Here is a 25,424-nt window from a genome sequence, read left to right on the forward strand (position 1 = left end):
GGTCGTGCGTTCAGTTGGGATGAGCCCTGAGCCACGCTGTCTTTCTAAAGGCGGCCGGACCAGCGGACGAGAGCACCCACTGACCCCCGTGTCTCCACAGGAGACCACCCACTGACCCCCGTGTCTCCACAGGAGAGCACCCACTGACCCCCGTGTCTCCACAGGAGAGCACCCACTGACCCCCGTGTCTCCACAAGAGAGCACCCACTGACCCCCGTGTCTCCACAGGAGAGCACCCACTGACCCCCGTGTCTCCACAGAAGAGCACCCACTGACCCCTGTGTCTCCACAGAAGAGCACCCACTGACCCCCGTGTCTCCACAAGAGAGCACCCACTGACCCCCGTGTCTCCACAGGAGAGCACCCACTGACCCCTGTGTCTCCACAGAAGAGCACCCACTGACCCCTGTGTCTCCACAGGAGAGCACCCACTGACCCCCGTGTCTCCACAGGAGAGCACCCACTGACCCCCGTGTCTCCACAGGAGAGCACCCACTGACCCCCGTGTCTCCACAGGAGAGCACCCACTGACCCCCGTGTCTCCACAGGAGAGCACCCACTGACCCCGTGTCTCCACAGGAGAGCACCCACTGACCCCCGTGTCTCCACAGGAGAGCACCCACTGACCCCCGTGTCTCCACAGGAGAGCACCCACTGACCCCCGTGTCTCCACAGGAGAGCACCCACTGACCCCCGTGTCTCCACAGGAGAGCACCCACTGACCCCCGTGTCTCCACAGAAGAGCACCCACTGACCCCTGTGTCTCCACAGGAGAGCACCCACTGACCCCCGTGTCTCCACAGGAGAGCACCCACTGACCCCCGTGTCTCCACAGGAGAGCACCCACTGACCCCCGTGTCTCCACAGAAGAGCACCCACTGACCCCTGTGTCTCCACAGAAGAGCACCCACTGACCCCCGTGTCTCCACAAGAGAGCACCCACTGACCCCCGTGTCTCCACAGGAGAGCACCCACTGACCCCCGTGTCTCCACAGGAGAGCACCCACTGACCCCCGTGTCTCCACAGGAGAGCACCCACTGACCCCCGTGTCTCCACAGGAGAGCACCCACTGACCCCCGGGTCTCCACAGGAGAGCACCCACTGACCCCGTGTCTCCACAGGAGAGCACCCACTGACCCCCGTGTCTCCACAGGAGAGCACCCACTGACCCCCGTGTCTCCACAGGAGAGCACCCACTGACCCCCGTGTCTCCACAGGAGAGCACCCACTGACCCCCGTGTCTCCACAGGAGAGCACCCACTGACCCCCGTGTCTCCACAGAAGAGCACCCACTGACCCCTGTGTCTCCACAGGAGAGCACCCACTGACCCCCGTGTCTCCACAGGAGAGCACCCACTGACCCCCGTGTCTCCACAGGAGAGCACCCACTGACCCCCGTGTCTCCACAGGAGAGCACCCACTGACCCCCGTGTCTCCACAGGAGAGCACCCACTGACCCCCGTGTCTCCTCAGAGATATTCCCCCCAATGTCTCATTTCCAATAACTCCAAGGATACTTCCAAGAACAGCGCCACCCTTATCAACAGGTGACATAAGGCACTGCAGCGCGGCTCCATTCCCAGCCGCGGTCTGTGTGCGACATCGTTATCTGCCGCCCGTACAGGAAAGATGGCGGCTACAAATACACAACAGGATCTCAGCTCACAGGAGAAAATGCTCCGATTTATGTATATAAACTGCTGCCGAGATCCAGGGAACGCCGAGCTCATAAAATATGTATACCGCCAAACAGACGACAACTGCAGAGACCGGAGACAACCCCGGAGGAAAGGCCACAGGAATAACCACAAATACACACCAACGCCTGCTGCACACAAAGCACCAACATACAGAAATATAACCGCTATAATACTGCCCCCTATGTACAAGAATATAACTACTATAATACTGCCCCTATGTACAAGAATATAACTACTATAATACTGCCCCTATGTACAAGAATATAACTACTATAATACTGCCCCCTATGTACAAGAATATAACTACTATAATACTGCCCCTATGTACAAGAATATAACTACTATAATACTGCTCCTATGTACAAGAATATAACTACTATAATACTGCCCCTATGTACAAGAATATAACTACTATAATACTGTCCCTATGTACAAGAATATAACTACTATAATACTGCTCCTATGTACAAGAATATAACTACTATAATACTGCCCCTATATACAAGAATATAACTACTATAATACTGCCCCTATATACAAGAATATAACTACTATAATACTGCCCCTATGTACAAGAATATAACTACTATAATACTGCCCCTATGTACAAGAATATAACTACTATAATACTGCCCCTATGTACAAGAATATAACTACTATAATACTGCCCCTATATACAAGAATATAACTACTATAATACTGCCCCTATGTACAAGAATATAACTACTATAATACTGCCCCCTATATACAAGAATATAACTACTATAATACTGCTCCCTATGTACAAGAATATAACTACTATAATACTGCCCCCTATGTACAAGAATATAACTACTATAATACTATCCCCTATGTACAAGAATATAACTACTATAATACTGCTCCTATGTACAAGAATATAACTACTATAATACTGCCCCTATGTACAAGAATATAACTACTATAATACTGCCCCCTATATACAAGAATATAACTACTATAATACTGCTCCTATATACAAGAATATAACTACTATAATACTGCCCCCTATGTACAAGAATATAACTACTATAATACTGCACCTATATACAAGAATATAACTACTATAATACTGCTCCTATATACAAGAATATAACTACTATAATACTGCCCCCTATGTACAAGAATATAACTACTATAATACTGCCCCTATGTACAAGAATATAACTACTATAATACTGCCCCCTATGTACAAGAATATAACTACTATAATACTACTCCTATGTACAAGAATATAACTACTATAATACTGCCCCCTATATACAAGAATATAACTACTATAATACTGCCCCTATGTACAAGAATATAACTACTATAATACTGCACCTATATACAAGAATATAACTACTATAATACTGCTCCTATATACAAGAATATAACTACTATAATACTGCCCCCTATGTACAAGAATATAACTACTATAATACTGCACCTATATACAAGAATATAACTACTATAATACTGCTCCTATATACAAGAATATAACTACTATAATACTGCCCCCTATGTACAAGAATATAACTACTATAATACTGCCCCTATGTACAAGAATATAACTACTATAATACTGCCCCCTATGTACAAGAATATAACTACTATAATACTACTCCTATGTACAAGAATATAACTACTATAATACTGCCCCCTATATACAAGAATATAACTACTATAATACTGCCCCCTATGTACAAGAATATAACTACTATAATACTGCTCCCTATGTACAAGAATATAACTACTATAATACTGCCCCTATGTACAAGAATATAACTACTATAATACTGCCCCTATGTACAAGAATATAACTACTATAATACTGCTCCTATATACAGGAATATAACTACTATAATACTGCCCCTATGTACAAGAATATAACTACTATAATACTGCTCCTATATACAGGAATATAACTACTATAATACTGCCCCTATGTACAAGAATATAACTACTATAATACTGCTCCTATATACAGGAATATAACTACTATAATACTGCCCCTATATACAAGAATATAACTACTATAATACTGCTCCTATGTACAAGAATATAACTACTATAATACTGCTCCTATATACAGGAATATAACTACTATAATACTGCTCCTATGTACAAGAATATAACTACTATAATACTGCCCCTATATACAGGAATATAACTACTATAATACTGCCCCTATATACAAGAATATAACTACTATAATACTGCCCCTATGTACAAGAATATAACTACTATAATACTGCTCCTATATACAGGAATATAACTACTATAATACTGCTCCTATGTACAAGAATATAACTACTATAATACTGCTCCTATGTACAAGAATATAACTACTATAATACTGCCCCCTATGTACAAGAATATAACTACTATAATACTGCCCTTATGTACAAGAATATAACTACTATAATACTGCCCCCTATGTACAAGAATATAACTACTATAATACTGCCCCTATGTACAAGAATATAACTACTATAATACTGCCCCTATGTACAAGAATATAACTACTATAATACTGCCCCCTATGTACAAGAATATAACTACTATAATACTGCTCCTATGTACAAGAATATAACTACTATAATACTGCCCCCTATGTACAAGAATATAACTACTATAATACTGCCCCTATGTACAAGAATATAACTACTATAATACTGCCCCCTATGTACAAGAATATAACTACTATAATACTGCCCCTATGTACAAGAATATAACTACTATAATACTGCCCCTATGTACAAGAATATAACTACTATAATACTGCCCCCTATGTACAAGAATATAACTACTATAATACTGCCCCTATGTACAAGAATATAACTACTATAATACTGCCCCTATGTACAAGAATATAACTACTATAATACTGCCCCCTATGTACAAGAATATAACTACTATAATACTGCCCCCTATGTACAAGAATATAACTACTATAATACTGCCCCTATGACAACAGGGGGCGCCATAGTGGTCTTGAAAATGATGGTCAATGCTGAAAGTGCTGGCATCGTTGAAACTGTTCTGGACAATGAAGTCTTCCTCCCGATGTTTACTGCAGTTACATCTTGTGTTATACGCAGGTTTATTTCCTTTGTGTGTATTGGAGCAACAAAAACACATAGAAACAAAGGAGACAAATAGACAGAATTTCACACAAAACTCCAAGAATGGCTCTGACAAAGTTGTTGTCCCCTCCTCTTAATATTTGGTTCCTTGTCCTTTACCCTCTGGGATAAATCCCTTCCATCAGTCGCCTCCTGTCCCCGTCCACAGCTTCTGCCTCCTCTCACCTGGAGTCTCGGACTCTTCCTTATAAATGTCTCCAGGTCTCTCTGAAGGCATCTTCTCTCCTCTCCTTTCTCTCCTCTCCTCTTTCTCTCCTCCCTTCTCCTCTCCTCTTCTTTCTCTCCTCCCCTCCTCTTCTTTCTCTCCTCTCCTCTTCTTTCTCGCCTCTCCTCCTCCCCTCTCCTCTTCTTTCTTTCCTCTCTTCTTTCTCTCCTCTCCTCTTCTTTCTCTCCTCTCCTCCTCCCCTCTCCTCTTCTTTCTCTCCTCCCCTCCTCTTCTTTCTCTCCTCGCCTCCTCCCCTCTCCTCTTCTTTCTCTCCTCTCCTCTTCTTTCTCTCCTCTTCTTTCTCTCCTCTCCTCTTCTCCTCTCTCCTCTCCTCTTCTTTCTCTCCTCTTCTCTTCTTTCTCTCCTCTTCTCTTCTTTCTCTCCTCTCCTCTTCTTTCTCTCCGCTTCTCTTCTTTCTCTCCTCTCTTCTTTCTCTCCTCTCCTCTCCTCCTCTCCTCTTCTCTTCTTTCTCTCCTCTCCTCTCCTTTCTCTCCTCTCCTCTTCTTTCTCTCCTCTCCTCTTCTCCTCTCTCCTCTTCTCTTCTCTCCTCCTCTCCTCTTCTTTCTTTCCTCTCCTCTTTTTTCTCTCCTCTCCTTTCTCTCTTCTCCTCTTCTTTCTCTCCTCTCCTCCTCTTCTCTCCTCTCCTCTCCTCCTCTCTTCTCTTCTTTCTCTCCTCTCTCTCCTCTTCTTTCTCTCCTCTCCTCTTCTCTTCTTTCTCTCCTCTCCTCTTCTCCTCTCCTCTTTTCTCCTCTCCCCTTCTCTTCTTTCTCTCCTCTCCTCTTCTCTTCTTTCTCTCCTCTTCTTTCTCCCCTCTCCTCTTCTCTTCTTTCTCTCTTCTTTCTCTCCTCTCCTCCTCTCCTTTCTCTCCTCTTCTTTCTCTTCTCTCCTCTTCTTTCTCTCCTCTCCTCCTCTCCTCTTCTTTCTCTCCTCTCCTCCCCCTCCTCTCCTCTTCTTCCTCTTCTCTTCTCTCTTTTTCTCTTCTCTTCTCTGCTTTTCTCTTCTCTCCTTTTCTCTTCTCTCCTCTTCTCTCGTCTTCTCTTCTGTCCTCTTCTCTCCTCTTCTCTTCTCTCCTCTTCTCTCTTTTTCTCTCCTCTTCTCTCCGCTTCTCCTAATTTTCAGATCTCTCCTCAGGTGTGAATGGGGTTTAGCTCCGGAATTATTGCGGCCTCTTCAGAACTCTCCAGCGCTTTGTTTCCTCCATTTCTGGGGCTTCTTGAAGTGTTTGGGGTCATTGTCCTGAAGAAGACCCCTGACCTAGGACGCACCCCCGACTTTCTGACACTGGACTCTACTTTGCCACCTAAAATCCTTTGGTAATCTTCAGATTTCATGATGTCTTGCACACAGTCAGGACCCCCAGTGCCAGAGGCCGCAAAACAACCCCAAACATCTCTGATTTATTATTTAACAGCCTTCAGCTAAATCTCGAGCCATGGTGACTTGATGCATGAACGTTCTGTAAGAAAACTGAGCGTGTGCAGCCTAGATGGGTCCTTCGAGGTCTTCCCCACTTAGATGAGTCCTCCAGGGTCTTCTCCATTTAGATGGGTCCTCCAGGGTCTTCTCCGTTTAGATGGGTCCTCCAGGGTCTTCTCCACCTAGAGGGGTCCTCCAGGGTCTTCTCCGCCTAGATAGAACCACCAGGGTCCACTATTTTCTTAATAGTATCAAGCCATCAGGTTGCTGGTCTTCCTCTTTGCCTGGTTCCTTCTATTCTTCCAACCATGGTGTCCTTCTCCAGTGACTGCTCCTCATATGCTTGGTGATCCATTCTTTGAGAGACATCTCTGGCCTGATCTGTTCTACAGTTGATTTCTTTCTTCTTCTTGCCATCCATGGTAGTGATAACATCCTTCACCAGCACATTTCTAAGGTGTTGATTCTTCTTCTGTCTTCTTTCTTTATCGTCCAGATTTTACATTCATATGTGACCACAGAGAACACCAAACTATGTACGAGCCAAGACCAGACTATGTACAATCTGTGTCTTTGTCACCAGTGACACATGCTTGGATTTCAGGACCTTGTCCGGTGACTTTGTTGTTGATTTGCCCATAGCTTTTGTCCTATTCAGTTCAGGTGTCATCGCTGCTTCTTGAGTGATCATTGATCCGAGTTGGTGGAAGTCCTCTACAACTTCAATTTCGTCGCCGTCCAGCTCACGTGTGTACCGGTCATACCTGGTAGTAGTCAATATCATTCTCTTCTTTCTATTGGGTAGGAGTCCCATGTTGGAGCTTTCCATCTTGACCCTTCGCTCTACTTTGAACCATGCCGGGTCATCATGCTCCGTTCGGACTGTTCCTTCTTGGTGGATGTGATGAGGCTGATCTGGTGATTCGGCACACCCATATGTAAAGTTTCTGGTGATCAACACAGTCGCAGGCTTTGCTGTAGTGGATGACGCAGATATGAATCTTTGGCCTTTTCCATTATCCATCTGATGTCCACAGTTACATGTCCTGTTCCTCTGCCTTTTCTGATTCCTGCTTGTTCCTCTGCCTTTTCTGATTCCTGCTTGTTCCTCTGCCTTTTCTGACTCCTGCTTGTTCCTCTGCCTTTTCTGACTCCTGCTTGTTCCTCGGCCTCTTCTGACTCCTGCTTGTTCCTCTGCCTTTTCTCACTCCTGCTTGTTCCTCGGCCTTTTCTGACTCCTGCTTGTTCCTCTGCCTTTTCTGACTCCTGCTTGTTCCTCTGCCTTTTCTGACTCCTGCTTGTTCCTCTGCCTTTTCTGACTCCTGCTTGTTTCTCTGCCTTTTCTGACTCCTGCTTGTTCCTCAGCCTTTTCTGACTCCTGCTTGTTCCTCTGCCTTTTCTGACTCCTGCTTGTTCCTCGGCCTCTTCTGACTCCTGCTTGTTCCTCGGCCTCTTCTGACTCCTGCTTGTTTCTCTGCCTTTTCTGACTCCTGCATGTTCCTCTGCCTTTTCTGACTCCAGCTTGTTCCTCTGCCTTTTCTGACTCCTGCTTGTTCCTCTGCCTTTTCTGACTCCTGCTTGTTCCTCGGCTTTTTCTGACTCCTGCTTGTTCCTCTGCCTTTTCTGACTCCTGTTTGTTCCTCGGTCTCTTCTGACTCCTGCTTGTTCCTCTGCCTTTTCTGACTCCTGCTTGTTCCTCGGCCTTTTCTGACTCCTGCTTGTTCCTCAGCCTCTTCTGACTCCTGCTTGTTCCTCTGGCCACTCTTGGTCACAATATGGCTGGAGCTGTCTCTGTAGGATCTTCAGTAGTATTGTGCTGGTATGAAGTATGAGCGCAATAGTCTGATAGTCACCACAGTCGGTAGCATCTCCCCTCTTCGGAATAGGAATAAACACTAGTGATGAGCGAACCCGAACCGTAAAGTTCAGTGACTATGCCGAACAGCAGGTGACTCCCCGACTCCTGGCCGGTACGGAGTGCGGTACTCAGGTCACCAGAGGTCATACCATGGGTATGATCTACGGTAAACTGAGTGACGTCACTGCTGGCAGCCGGGTCCCGCTTGTCAGTGTTTCCCAGAACCTTGAAAGATCGGACATGTTTTCGGCTCTCCAAGCCCAGATGTAGCAGAGCCAGGACCGTCGTGGTACGTCGTGTGGATTATGGCGGAACTTCAAGGGTCTTTTGGGGATTAATCAAGAGGGTGTTTTTTTGTATTTTGTTTCAAATACAGGATTTTTCTTGGTGTTTGTGTATTTCTTTTTAGTTATAAGATTAGTGATGAAGGGGTCTCATAGACCTAAACCCATTACTATTTCTGGGCTCGATGACAGTTGTACACAGTCATTAACTCCTTATTACCCAGATTGCCACCGCACCAGGGCGATCGGGAAGATCCGGATAAAGCACTGAGATTGTCACATCAAATGGATGCGACAATTCCGGTGTAACTGCTATTTTTAGGCGGGGGGTCCCAATAATCATGAGACTCCCCAGCCTTAGAATACCAGCCCCCGGCTGTCCGACTTTAACCTAGCTGGGTATCAAAATTGGAGGGCATGCCTTTTTTTTTTTAAATTATTTATTTATATAATTTTTTATAAAACAAAATAGCCAATCAGAGTTGCCGGTGGGCAGGCAAAGCAATGAATATGTATGAGAACTAATGAGTGGACCCGGAAGAAGCTCGGCAGGTATATTCTCCGCTTTAACCCTTTTATTTTACAGGTAACGCCGTCTCCATAGACTTATATGGGGTTCAGCATCTGGGCAGATGTTCAAATTTAAGTCCGGTTCTGGACCGGACTTTTTTTTTTTTAAGTCCACCTAGACCTACCGGACAAAAACATCTGAGGGTTCGCTCATCTCTAATAAACACCTATCTTGTCCAGTCCTTGGGCCATTTACCAGTTGTCCATTTCAAGTGACACAGGCGTGTGAGGACATCAACTGCTTCTTCAGAAGACTTTATAATGTCTATTGGAATATTGTCACATCTAGATGAATCTTTGAGCCTCCACCATGTGTGACTGTAGGTATTGTGTTTTTATCTTTCCCAGAAGGATTTTGGTTACTCACGTACATTTTGGCTTTTTTCTGTCTGTGTGTCCGCAGTGGGGTCCTCCTCGGTCTCCTCCATAGTGTTTCATTTCTTTCAGATATGGACGGACAGTTCTCGCTGATACTGATACCCCTGAGCTGCAGGGCAGCTTGAATTTCTTTGTACCTTGATTGGGGCTTATCCACCATCCGGACTATCCTGCGTTAGAACCTTTCATCAGTTTTTCTCTGCCGTCCACGTCCAGGGAGATTAGCTACAGAGCTATGAGTTGTAAACCTCTTGATTCTGTTGCACACCCTGGACAAAGGAACATCAAGATCTCTGAAGATGGACTTGTAACCTTGAGATTTTTGATATTTTCATCAATGATGGTTCTCAAGTACTTAGACAGTTCTCTTCGCTTATTGCGGCACACACAGACACTCGATAACAAGATTGAGGCAACTTCTCCTCTTTTCATCTGGTTTCCGGTGTGATTTTCATATTGCCCACACCTGTTTCTTGCCACTTTCTGGGTTTGTTTTTTGCATTATTCCAAAACACACAAAGGAAATAAACGTGTGTATAACAAAACGTGTGTACCTGCAATACATTCTATGAGAAATACTTCATTTTCTGAAACAATTTCAAGGGGGCCAACATTATCAGCCATGACTCAATAATCCACATCCGGACCCTACAATACAGTATAACTAATCCTCCACGTGGTCATTACACCCCCTCCCCCCGTACAGTTTTAATGGTTTGGGCATGTGATTTGATTGGTGAGAGATCAGATTGTAGATAGATCTGATCTGTACAATCATCTTTACAGATACAATATCCCATCCCCGCCATCCCGGCCCCTCCCCCACCACAGGCCTCGTGAGGCCTCTCGGGGCCCAGGGAACCTCACAGCTGCGTAGTGATCGCTCACGCACAGGACGAGCCGCTGACTCACAGAGGCCATTATAATGGAGTCAATGAAGGAGAAAAGAGCCACAGGGTTAACCCCTGAGTGTCCAGGAGGGAAGCGTCACCGAGAGGAGCAGTCATCCCAAAACCAGAGCACCAGAAACATGAGCAACACCAGGCACACTACACAGGTATGACACCGGGCACAACACACAGGTACGACACCAGGCACAGGTATGACACCGGACACAACACACAGGTACGACACCAGGCACAGGTATGACACAGGACACAACACACAGGTACGACACCAGGCACAGGTATGACACAGGACACAACACACAGGTACGACACCAGGCACAATACACACAGGTACAGCACTGGGCACAACACACAGGTACGGCACTGGGCACAACACACAGGTACGGCACCAGGCACAGGTATGACACCGGACACAACACACGTGTACGACACCAGGCACAGGTATGACACCGGACACAACACACAGGTACGACACCAGGCACAGGTATGACACCGGACACAACACACAGGTACGACACCAGGCACAGGTATGACACTGGACACAACACACAGGTACAATACCAGGCACAGGTATGACACCGGACACAACACACAGGTACGACACCAGGCACAATACACACAGGTACGGTACTGGGCACAACACACAGGTACGACACTGGGCTCAACACACAGGTACGACACCAGGCATAGGTATGACACCGGACACAACACACAGGTACGACACCAGGCACAGGTATGACACCGGACACAACACATAGGTACGACACCAGGCACAATACACACAGGTACGGTACTGGGCACAACACACAGGTACGACACTGGGCACAACACACAGGTACGACACTGGGCACAACACACAGGTACGACACTGGGCACAACACACAGGTACGACACCAGGCACAGGTATGACACCGGACACAACACACAGGTACGACACCAGGCACAATACACAGAGGTACGGTACTGGGCACAACACACAGGTACGACACTGGGCACAACACACAGGTACGACACTGGACACAACACACAGGTACGAGACCAGGCACAATACACAGGTACAGTACTGAGCACAACACACAGGTACGACACTGGGCACAACACACAGGTACGACACTGGGCACAACACACAGGTACGACACTGGGCACAACACACAGGTACGACACTGGGCACAACACACAGGTACGACACCATGCACAATACACACAGGTACGGCACTGGGCACAACACACAGGTACGACACCCGGCACTAGTATGACACCAGACACAACACACAGGTACGACACCAGGCACAGGTATGACACAGGACACAACACACAGGTACGAAACCAGGCACAATACACACAGGTACGGTACTGCGCACAACACACAGGTACGGCACTGGGCACAACACAGGTACGGCACTGGGCACAATACACACAGGTACGGCACTGGGCACAACACAGGTACGGCACTGGGCACAATACACACAGGTACGGCACTGGGCACAACACACAGGTACGGCACTGGGCACAACACACAGGTACGGCACTGGGCACAACACACAGGTACGACACTGGGCACAACACAGGTACGGCACTGGGCACAATACACACAGGTACGGCACTGGGCACAACACACACAGGTACGGCACTGGGCACAACACACAGGTACGGCACTGGGCACAACACAGGTACGGCACTGGGCACAATACACACAGGTACGGCACTGGGCACAACACACACAGGTACGGCACTAGACACAACACACAGGTACGGCACTGGGCACAACACACAGGTACGGCACTGGGCACAACACAGGTATGGCACTGGGCACAATACACACAGGTACGGCACTGGGCACAACACACACAGGTACGGCACTGGGCACGGGTATGACACCGGGGACAACACATAGGTACGACACCGGGCACAACACATACACGCTCAACACACACGTATGACACTCAGTCATCCCCAGAAGCAGAGCATCGAAACACCCTGTATATCACAAAGGTACGACACTGGGCACAACACACACATGTACGAAACCGGGCACCACACAGACGCACGACACCAGGCACAACACACACACAGGACACCAGGCACAAAACACAGGTACGACACCGAGTAATCCCTACAATCAGAGCACCGAAAACATGGGAAACACCGAGCTCCACACACAGGTACGACAGCGGACACAACACACACAGGTACGATACCAAGCACAATATGACACTGGGCACCACACACAGGTACAACAACGGGCACAACACACAGGTAGAAACCGGGCACCACAGACACTTATGACACATGGTGCCACACACAGGTACGACACCGGGCACAACAGGTGCGTACGACCCTGGGCACAACACACACATACAACACCGGGCACAACACACATACAACACCGGGCACAACACACATACAACACCGGGCACAACACACATACAACACCGGGCACAACACACATACAACACACACATACAACACCGGGCACAACACACATACAACACCGGGCACAACACACATACAACACCGGGCACAACACACATACAACACACACATACAACACCGGGCACAACACACATACAACACCGGGCACAACACACATACAACACACACATATAACACCGGGCACAACACACATACAACACCGGGCACAACACACATACAACACACACATACAACACCGGGCACAACACACATACAACACCGGGCACAACACACATACAACACACACATACAACACCGGGCACAACACACATACAACACCGGGCACAACACACATACAACACACACATACAACACCGGGCACAACACACATACAACACACACATACAACACCGGGCACAACACACAGGCACGACATCGGTAAAACACACACCAGGAAAATCACACATAAGACACCGGGCACAACAACGTATGGGGCAGTGAGGACACTCGGCCTTCAACAAACACCATCCATGCTGCTCCAACCTCCCTGATGTCCAGCACTCTATACTGCAACCCCCATCAACCCTCATACAGCCCAGGTAACTACTCCCATTATCAACCCCTCCTGTCTCTGGTATTACAGCCCCCATCATCCCTGGTATTACAGCCCCCATTATCCCTGGTATTACAGCCCCCATCATCCCTGGTATTACAGCCCCCATCATCTCTGGTATTACAGCCCCCATCATCTCTGGTATTACAGCCCCCATCATCCCTGGTATACAGCCCCCATCATCCCTGGTATACAGCCCCCATCATCTCTGGTATTACAGCCCCCATCATCCCTGGTATACAGCCCCCATCATCTCTGGTATACAGCCCCCATCATCTCTGGTATACAGCCCCCATCATCTCTGGTATTACAGCCCCCATCATCTCTGGTATTACAGCCCCCATCATCCCTGGTATACAGCCCCCATCATCCCTGGTATACAGCCCCCATCATCCCTGGTATACAGCCCCATCATCCCTGGTATTACAGCCCCCATCATCCCTGGTATTACAGCCCCCATCATCTCTGGTATACAGCCCCCATCATCCCTGGTATACAGCCCCCATCATCCCTGGTATTACAGCCCCCATCATCCCTGGTATACAGCCCCCATCATCTCTGGTATACAGCCCCCATCATCCCTGGTATACAGCCCCCATCATCCCTGGTATTACAGCCCCCATCATCCCTGGTATACAGCCCCCATCATCCCTGGTATTACAGCCCCCATCATCCCTGGTATACAGCCCCCATCATCCCTGGTATACAGCCCCCATCATCCCTGGTATTACAGCCCCCATCATCCCTGGTATACAGCCCCCATCATCTCTGGTATACAGCCCCCATCATCCCTGGTATTACAGCCCCCATCATCTCTGGTATTACAGCCCCCATCATCTCTGGTATACAGCCCCCATCATCTCTGGTATACAGCCCCCATCATCTCTGGTATTACAGCCCCCATCATCTCTGGTATTACAGCCCCCATCATCCCTGGTATACAGCCCCCATCATCCCTGGTATACAGCCCCCATCATCCCTGGTATACAGCCCCATCATCCCTGGTATTACAGCCCCCATCATCCCTGGTATTACAGCCCCCATCATCCCTGGTATACAGCCCCCATCATCTCTGGTATACAGCCCCCATCATCCCTGGTATTACAGCCCCCATCATCTCTGGTATTACAGCCCCCATCATCCCTGGTATACAGCCCCCATCATCCCTGGTATTACAGCCCCCATCATCCCTGGTATTACAGCCCCCATCATCTCTGGTATTACAGCCCTCATCATCCCTGGTATTACAGCCCCCATCATCCCTGGTATTACAGCCCCCATCATCCCTGGTATTACAGCCCCCATCATCCCTGGTATTACAGCCCCCATCATCCCTGGTATTACAGCCCCCATCATCCCTGGTATACAGCCTCCATCATCCCTGGTATACAGCCCCCATCATCTCTGGTATTACAGCCCCCATCATCCCTGGTATACAGCCCCCATCATCCCTGGTATACAGCCCCCATCATCCCTGGTATACAGCCCCATCATCCCTGGTATACAGCCTCCATCATCCCTGGTATACAGCCTCCATCATCCCTGGTATACAGCCCCATCATCCCTGGTATTACAGCCCCCATCATCCCTGGTATACAGCCCCCATCATCTCTGGTACTACAGCCCCCATCATCCCTGGTATTACAGCCCCCATCATCCCTGGTATACAGCCCCCATCATCCCTGGTATTACAGCCCCATCATCTCTGGTATACAGCCCCATCATCTCTGGTATACAGCCCCCATCATCCCTGGTATTACAGCCCCTATCATCCCTGGTAATACAGCCCCCATCATCCCTGGTATACAGCCCCCATCATCCCTGGTATACAGCCCCCATCATCCCTGGTAATACAGCCCCCATCATCCCTGGTATACAGCCCCCATCATCCCTGGTATACAGCCCCCATCATCCCTGGTAATACAGCCCCCATCATCCCTGGTATTACAGCCCCATCATCTCTGGTATTACAGCCCCATCATCTCTGGTATTACAGCCCCCATCATCTCTGGTATTACAGCCCCCATCATCCCTGGTATTACAGCCCCCATCATCTCTGGTATACAGCCCCCATCATCCCTGGTATTACAGCCCCTATCATCCCTGGTAATACAGCCCCCATCATCCCTGGTATACAGCCCCCATCATCCCTGGTATACAGCCCCCATCATCCCTGGTAATACAGCCCCCATCATCCCTGGTATTACAGCCCCATCATCTCTGGTATTACAGCCCCATCATCTCTGGTATTACAGCCCCCATCATCTCTGGTATTACAGCCCCCATCATCCCTGGTATTACAGCCCCTATCATCCCTGGTATACAGCCCCCATCATCTCTGGTATTACAGCCCCCATCATCCCTGGTATACAGCCCCCATCATCCCTGGTATACAGCCCCCATCATCCCTGGTATACAGCCCCCATCATCCCTGGTATACAGCCCCCATCATCCCTGGTATTACAGCCCCCATCATCCCTGGTATTACAGCCCCCATCATCCCTGGTATACAGCCCCCATCATCCCTGGTATACAGCCCCCATCATCCCTGGTATACAGCCCCCATCATCCCTGGTATTACAGCCCCCATCATCCCTGGTATACAGCCCCCATCATCTCTGGTATTACAGCCCCCATCATCCCTGGTATACAGCCCCATCATCCCTGGTATTACAGCCCCCATCATCCCTGGTATTACAGCCCCCATCATCTCTGGTATACAGCCCCCATCATCCCTGGTATACAGCCCCCATCATCCCTGGTATTACAGCCCCCATCATCCCTGGTATACAGCCCCCATCATCTCTGGTATACAGCCCCCATCATCCCTGGTATACAGCCCCCATCATCCCTGGTATTACAGCCCCCATCATCCCTGGTATACAGCCCCCATCATCCCTGGTATTACAGCCCCCATCATCCCTGGTATACAGCCCCCATCATCCCTGGTATACAGCCCCCATCATCCCTGGTATTACAGCCCCCATCATCCCTGGTATACAGCCCCCATCATCTCTGGTATACAGCCCCCATCATCCCTGGTATTACAGCCCCCATCATCTCTGGTATTACAGCCCCCATCATCTCTGGTATACAGCCCCCATCATCTCTGGTATACAGCCCCCATCATCTCTGGTATTACAGCCCCCATCATCTCTGGTATTACAGCCCCCATCATCCCTGGTATACAGCCCCCATCATCCCTGGTATACAGCCCCCATCATCCCTGGTATACAGCCCCATCATCCCTGGTATTACAGCCCCCATCATCCCTGGTATTACAGCCCCCATCATCCCTGGTATACAGCCCCCATCATCTCTGGTATACAGCCCCCATCATCCCTGGTATTACAGCCCCCATCATCTCTGGTATTACAGCCCCCATCATCCCTGGTATACAGCCCCCATCATCCCTGGTATTACAGCCCCCATCATCCCTGGTATTACAGCCCCCATCATCTCTGGTATTACAGCCCTCATCATCCCTGGTATTACAGCCTCCATCATCCCTGGTATACAGCCCCCATCATCCCTGGTATTACAGCCCCCATCATCCCTGGTATTACAGCCCCCATCATCCCTGGTATTACAGCCCCCATCATCCCTGGTATTACAGCCCCCATCATCCCTGGTATTACAGCCCCCATCATCCCTGGTATACAGCCTCCATCATCCCTGGTATACAGCCCCCATCATCTCTGGTATTACAGCCCCCATCATCCCTGGTATACAGCCCCCATCATCCCTGGTATACAGCCCCCATCATCCCTGGTATACAGCCCCATCATCCCTGGTATACAGCCTCCATCATCCCTGGTATACAGCCTCCATCATCCCTGGTATACAGCCCCATCATCCCTGGTATTACAGCCCCCATCATCCCTGGTATACAGCCCCCATCATCTCTGGTACTACAGCCCCCATCATCCCTGGTATTACAGCCCCCATCATCCCTGGTATACAGCCCCCATCATCCCTGGTATTACAGCCCCATCATCTCTGGTATACAGCCCCATCATCTCTGGTATACAGCCCCCATCATCCCTGGTATTACAGCCCCTATCATCCCTGGTAATACAGCCCCCATCATCCCTGGTATACAGCCCCCATCATCCCTGGTAATACAGCCCCCATCATCCCTGGTATACAGCCCCCATCATCCCTGGTATACAGCCCCCATCATCCCTGGTAATACAGCCCCCATCATCCCTGGTATTACAGCCCCATCATCTCTGGTATTACAGCCCCATCATCTCTGGTATTACAGCCCCCATCATCTCTGGTATTACAGCCCCCATCATCCCTGGTATTACAGCCCCCATCATCTCTGGTATACAGCCCCCATCATCCCTGGTATTACAGCCCCTATCATCCCTGGTAATACAGCCCCCATCATCCCTGGTATTACAGCCCCATCATCTCTGGTATTACAGCCCCATCATCTCTGGTATTACAGCCCCCATCATCTCTGGTATTACAGCCCCCATCATCCCTGGTATTACAGCCCCTATCATCCCTGGTATACAGCCCCCATCATCTCTGGTATTACAGCCCCCATCATCCCTGGTATACAGCCCCCATCATCCCTGGTATACAGCCCCCATCATCCCTGGTATACAGCCCCCATCATCCCTGGTATTACAGCCCCCATCATCCCTGGTATTACACCCCCATCATCCCTGGTATACAGCCCCCATCATCCCTGGTATACAGCCCCCATCATCCCTGGTATACAGCCCCCATCATCCCTGGTATTACACCCCCCATCATCCCTGGTATACAGCCCCCATCATCTCTGGTATTACAGCCCCCATCATCCCTGGTATTACAGCCCCCATCATCCCTGGTATACAGCCCCCATCATCTCTGGTATTACAGCCCCCATCATCCCTGGTATACAGCCCCCATCATCCCTGGTATACAGCCCCCATCATCTCTGGTATTACAGCCCCCATCATCTCTGGTATTACAGCCCCCATCATCCCTGGTATTACAGCCCCCATCATCCCTGGTATACAGCCCCCATCATCCCTGGTATACAGCCCCCATCATCTCTGGTATTACAGCCCCCATCATCCCTGGTATTACAGCCCCCATCATCCTTGGTATACAGCCTCCATCATCCCTGGTATTACAGCCCCCATCATCCCTGGTATTACAGCCCCCATCATCTCTGGTATACAGCCCCCATCATCTCTGGTATTACAGCCCCATCATCCCTGGTATTACAGCCCCCATCATCTCTGGTATTACAGCCCCCATCATCCCTGGTATTACAGCTCCCATCATCCTTGGTATTACAGCCCCATCATCCCTGGTATACAGCCCCCATCATCTCTGGTATTACAGCCCCCATCATCTCTGGTATTACAGCCCCCATCATCCCTGGTATTACAGCTCCCATCATCCTTGGTATTACAGCCCCCATCATCTCTGGTATACAGCCCCCATCATCTCTGGTATTACAGCCCCATCATCCCTGGTATTACAGCCCCCATCATCTCTGGTATTACAGCCCCATCATCCCTGGTATTACAGCCCCCATCATCCCTGGTATTACACCCCCCATCATCTCTGGTATACAGCCCCCATCATCTCTGGTATACAGCCCCCATCATCCCTGGTATACAGCCCCCATCATCCCTGGTATTACAGCCCCCATCATCCCTGGTATTACACCCCCCATCATCTCTGGTATACAGCCCCCATCATCTCTGGTATACAGCCCCCATCATCTCTGGTATACAGCCCCCATCATCCCTGGTATACAGCCCCCATCATCTCTGGTATTACAGCCCCATCATCTCTGGTATTACAGCCCCCATCATCCCTGGTATACAGCCCCATCATCCCTGGTATTACACCCCCCATCATCTCTGGTATACAGCCCCCATCATCTCTGGTATACAGCCCCCATCATCCCTGGTATACAGCCCCCATCATCCCTGGTATTACAGCTCCCATCATCCCTGGTATTACAGCCCCCATCATCCCTGGTATACAGCCCCCATCATCTCTGGTATACAGCCCCCATCATCTCTGGTATTACAGCCCCCATCATCCCTGGTATACAGCCCCCATCATCCCTGGTATACAGCCCCATCATCCCTGGTATACAGCCCCCATCATCCCTGGTATTACAGCCCCCATCATCCCTGGTATTACACCCCCCATCATCTCTGGTATACAGCCCCCATCATCTCTGGTATACAGCCCCCATCATCCCTGGTATACAGCCCCCATCATCCCTGGTATACAGCCCCCATCATCCCTGGTATTACAGCCCCATCATCTTCCTCTCTCGGAGCCGTCACGTCCGGCCCCGGGTACCAGCACTCTCATCCTCCCGGCTGCCGGCCATGTACAGGGGAGGGGGGGGGATGATGATGGTGATGGTGGTGATGATGGTGGTCGTCGTCTCACCAGTGGCTGCATCTCGGAGCGCACGGTGGGCACCTGGAAGCGGTCTATCTCCTCCATCATGGTGGGGCCGGGCTCTGCGGCTGGTGCTGAGGCTGAGGAGGACGGGGCGGAGGAGGAGCGGCGGAGGCGGCGGCTATGTCATCCTCACTGACTGCGCCGCTCTGCTTCCGGCTCCGGAGCCCCGCTACAATATTCAGCAGCTGGGCGGAGCCAGAATTAATATTCAGGAGCGAGGGGCGGACACTACGTGTATAACTCTGGGAGAGGGGCGGGGTCGAGTAATCAATATTAAGTAGATGGGCGGAGCCAGAAATGACAGCCGAGCGCCTCCCTATAAATATGAAATGAGCGGGTGTGGAGGGGGCGGAGCCAGCCTGACAGTGCGGGACGCGGGCATGACGTCACAGGCAGCTGTTATCATGGCGTCAGTGTGTGATGTGGAACCGGCGGCGGCGGAGGTCAGCGGAAGAGCCGGGGTCACGTGACAGTGGTGGCCGCATACAGCGGGTGCCTGTGCAAAAGTTATAGGCAGGAGTGGAAAATGCCGGAAAGTGAGAGTGACGTCATACATACAGGAGCCAAAAATGACAGACGCACCAAGACTGGTGATACTGGTGACTGATACTGGTGATACTGGTGACACTGGTGATACTGGTGACTGATACTGGTGATACTGGTGACTGATACTGGTGATACTGGTGATACTGGTGACACTGGTGATACTGGTGACTGATACTGGTGATACTGGTGACTGATACTGGTGATACTGGTGACACTGGTGATACTGGTGACTGATACTGGTGATACTGGTGACTGATACTGGTGACTGATACTGGTGATACTGGTGATACTGGTGACACTGGTGATACTGGTGATACTGGTGACACTGGTGATACTGGTGACTGATACTGGTGATACTGGTGACTGATACTGGTGATACTGGTGACACTGGTGACACTGGTGATACTGGTGACTGATACTGGTGATACTGGTGACTGATACTGGTGACTGATACTGGTGATACTGGTGACTGATACTGGTGATACTGGTGACTGATACTGGTGACTGATACTGGTGATACTGGTGATACTGGTGATACTGGTGACTGATACTGGTGACTGATACTGGTGATACTGGTGACACTGGTGATACTGGTGACTGATACTGGTGATACTGGTGACTGATACTGGTGATACTGGTGATACTGGTGACACTGGTGATACTGGTGACACTGGTGATACTGGTGACTGATACTGGTGATACTGGTGACTGATACTGGTGATACTGGTGACTGATACTGGTGACTGATACTGGTGATACTGGTGATACTGGTGATACTGGTGACTGATACTGGTGACTGATACTGGTGATACTGGTGACTGATACTGGTGATACTGGTGATACTGGTGACTGATACTGGTGACTGATACTGGTGATACTGGTGATACTGGTGACTGATACTGGTGATACTGGTGATACTGGTGACTGATACTGGTGATACTGGTGATACTGGTGACTGATACTGGTGACTGATACTGGTGATACTGGTGATACTGGTGACTGATACTGGTGATACTGGTGATACTGGTGACTGATACTGGTGATACTGGTGATACTGGTGACTGATACTGGTGACTGATACTGGTGATACTGGTGATACTGGTGACTGATACTGGTGATACTGGTGACTGATACTGGTGATACTGGTGATACTGGTGACTGATACTGGTGACTGATACTGGTGATACTGGTGATACTGGTGACTGATACTGGTGATACTGGTGACTGATACTGGTGATACTGGTGATACTGGTGACTGATACTGGTGATACTGGTGACTGATACTGGTGATACTGGTGATACTGGAGATACTGGTGATACTGGAGATACTGGTGATACTGGTGACTGATACTGGTGACTGATACTGGTGATACTGGAGATACTGGTGACTGATACTGGTGACTGATACTGGTGATACTGGAGATACTGGTGACTGATACTGGTGACTGATACTGGTGATACTGGAGATACTGGTGATACTGGTGATACTGGTGACTGATACTGGTGATACTGGAGATACTGGTGACTGATACTGGTGATACTGGAGATACTGGTGACTGATACTGGTGACTGATACTGGTGATACAGGTGATGCTGGTGACTGATACTGGTGATACTGGTGATACTGGTGACTGATACTGGTGACTGATACTGGTGATACTGGAGATACTGGTGACTGATACTGGTGACTGATACTGGTGACTGATACTGGTGATACTGGAGATACTGGTGACTGATACTGGTGACTGATACTGGTGACTGATACTGGTGATACTGGTGACTGATACTGGTGATACTGGTGATACTGGTGACTGATACTGGTGACTGATACTGGTGATACTGGAGATACTGGTGACTGATACTGGTGATACTGGAGATACTGGTGACTGATACTGGTGATACTGGTGATACTGGTGACTGATACTGGTGATACTGGTGACTGATACTGGTGACTGATACTGGTGATACTGGAGATACTGGTGACTGATACTGGTGACTGATACTGGTGATACTGGAGATACTGGTGACTGATACTGGTGATACTGGAGATACTGGTGACTGATACTGGTGATACTGGAGATACTGGTGACAGATACTGGTGACAGATACTGGTGACAGATACTGGTGACTGATACTGGAGATACTGGTGACAGATACTGGTGACTGATACTAGTGATACTGGTGACTGATACTGGTGATACTGGTGATACTGGTGACTGATACTGGTGACAGATACTGGTGACTGATACTGGTGATACTGGTGACTGATACTGGTGATACTGGTGATACTGGTGATACTGGTGATACTGGTTACTGATACTGGTTACTGATACTGGTGACTGATACTGGTGACTGATACTGGTGACTGATACTGGTGATACTGGTGATACTGGTGACTGATACTGGTGATACTGGTGACTGATACTGGTGATACTGGTGACTGATACTGGTGATACTGGTGACTGATACTGGAGATACTGATACTGGTGACTGATACTGGTGACTGATACTGGTGACACTGGTGACTGATACTGGTGACACTGGTGACTGATACTGGAGATACTGATACTGGTGATACTGGTGACTGATACTGGTGATATTGGTGACTGATACTGGTGATACTGGTGACTGATACTGGTGATACTGGTGACTGATACAGGTGATACTGGTGACTGATACTGGTGATACTGGAGATACTGGTGATACTGGTGATACTGGTGACTGATACTGGTGATACTGGTAGCTGATACTGGTGATACTGGAGATACTGGTGATACTGGTGACTGATACTGGTGATACTGGTGACTGATACTGGTGATACTGGAGATACTGGAGATACTGGAGATACTGGTGATACTGGAGATACTGGTGATACTGGTGACTGATACTGGTGATACTGGTGGGTGATACTGGTGACTGATACTGGTGATACTGTAGATACTGGTGATACTAGAGATACTGGTGATACTGGTGACTGATACTGGTGATACTGGAGATACTGGTGACTGATACTGGTGATACTGGTGATACTGGTGACTGATACTGGTGATACTGGTGACTGATACAGGTGATGCTGGTGACTGATACTGGTGACTGATACTGGTGATACTGGAGATACTGGTGATACTGGTGACTGATACTGGTGATACTGGTGGCTGATACTGGTGATACTGGAGATACTGGTGATACTGGTGACTGATACTGGTGATACTGGTGACTGATACTGGTGATACTGGTGACTGATACTGGTGATACTGGTGACTGATACTGGTGATACTGGTGATACTGGTGACTGATACTGGTGATACTGGTGATACTGGTGACTGATACTGGTGATACTGGTGACTGATACTGGTGATACTGGTGATACTGGTGACTGATACTGGTGATACTGGAGATACTGGTGATACTGGTGACTGATACTGGTGACTGATACTGGTGATACTGGAGATACTGGTGACTGATACTGGTGACTGATACTGGTGATACTGGAGATACTGGTGACTGATACTGGTGACTGATACTGGTGATACTGGAGATACTGGTGATACTGGTGATACTGGTGACTGATACTGGTGATACTGGAGATACTGGTGACTGATACTGGTGATACTGGTGATACTGGAGATACTGGTGACTGATACTGGTGACTGATACTGGTGATACAGGTGATGCTGGTGACTGATACTGGTGATACTGGTGATACTGGTGACTGATACTGGTGACTGATACTGGTGATACTGGAGATACTGGTGACTGATACTGGTGACTGATACTGGTGATACTGGAGATACTGGTGACTGATACTGGTGACTGATACTGGTGATACTGGTGATACTGGTGACTGATACTGGTGATACTGGTGATACTGGTGACTGATACTGGTGACTGATACTGGTGATACTGGAGATACTGGTGACTGATACTGGTGATACTGGAGATACTGGTGACTGATACTGGTGACTGATACTGGTGATACTGGAGATACTGGTGACTGATACTGGTGATACTGGTGATACTGGTGACTGATACTGGTGACTGATACTGGTGATACTGGTGACTGATACTGGTGATACTGGAGATACTGGTGACTGATACTGGTGATACTGGAGATACTGGTGACTGATACTGGTGATACTGGAGATACTGGTGACAGATACTGGTGACAGATACTGGTGACAGATACTGGTGACTGATACTGGAGATACTGGTGACAGATACTGGTGACTGATACTAGTGATACTGGTGACTGATACTGGTGATACTGGTGATACTGGTGACTGATACTGGTGACAGATACTGGTGACTGATACTGGTGATACTGGTGACTGATACTGGTGATACTGGTTACTGATACTGGTTACTGATACTGGTGACTGATACTGGTGACTGATACTGGTGACTGATACTGGTGATACTGGTGATACTGGTGACTGATACTGGTGATACTGGTGACTGATACTGGTGATACTGGTGACTGATACTGGTGATACTGGTGACTGATACTGGAGATACTGATACTGGTGACTGATACTGGTGACTGATACTGGTGACACTGGTGACTGATACTGGTGACACTGGTGACTGATACTGGAGATACTGATACTGGTGATACTGGTGACTGATACTGGTGATATTGGTGACTGATACTGGTGATACTGGTGACTGATACTGGTGATACTGGTGACTGATACAGGTGATACTGGTGACTGATACTGGTGATACTGGTGACTGATACTGGTGATACTGGAGATACTGGTGATACTGGTGATACTGGTGACTGATACTGGTGATACTGGTAGCTGATACTGGTGATACTGGAGATACTGGTGATACTGGTGACTGATACTGGTGATACTGGTGACTGATACTGGTGATACTGGAGATACTGGAGATACTGGAGATACTGGTGATACTGGAGATACTGGTGATACTGGTGACTGATA

General features: G+C 48.7%; 1 protein-coding gene across 2 annotated transcripts in view; it reads right to left on the minus strand.

Moving 5' to 3' along the window:
* Window positions 1-20,088, minus strand: part of FAM219A (family with sequence similarity 219 member A) — a 159,054-nt gene extending 138,966 nt beyond the window's left edge. The window contains exon 1 of one of the 2 annotated variants that reach the window (XM_075329981.1): window positions 19,951-20,088. In XM_075329981.1, coding sequence (XP_075186096.1) covers window positions 19,951-19,977 — 27 coding nt within the window. In that variant the 5' untranslated portion in view covers window positions 19,978-20,088. Of the gene's footprint in view, window positions 1-19,917 lie in introns of both variants that reach the window. The other variant, XM_075329972.1, reaches the window with a different exon arrangement.
* Between the last annotated feature and the right edge of the window lie 5,336 nt (window positions 20,089-25,424).

Source organism: Anomaloglossus baeobatrachus, chromosome 1, assembly GCF_048569485.1.
Source record: "Anomaloglossus baeobatrachus isolate aAnoBae1 chromosome 1, aAnoBae1.hap1, whole genome shotgun sequence".
Classification (NCBI taxonomy): Eukaryota; Metazoa; Chordata; class Amphibia; order Anura; family Aromobatidae; genus Anomaloglossus; species Anomaloglossus baeobatrachus.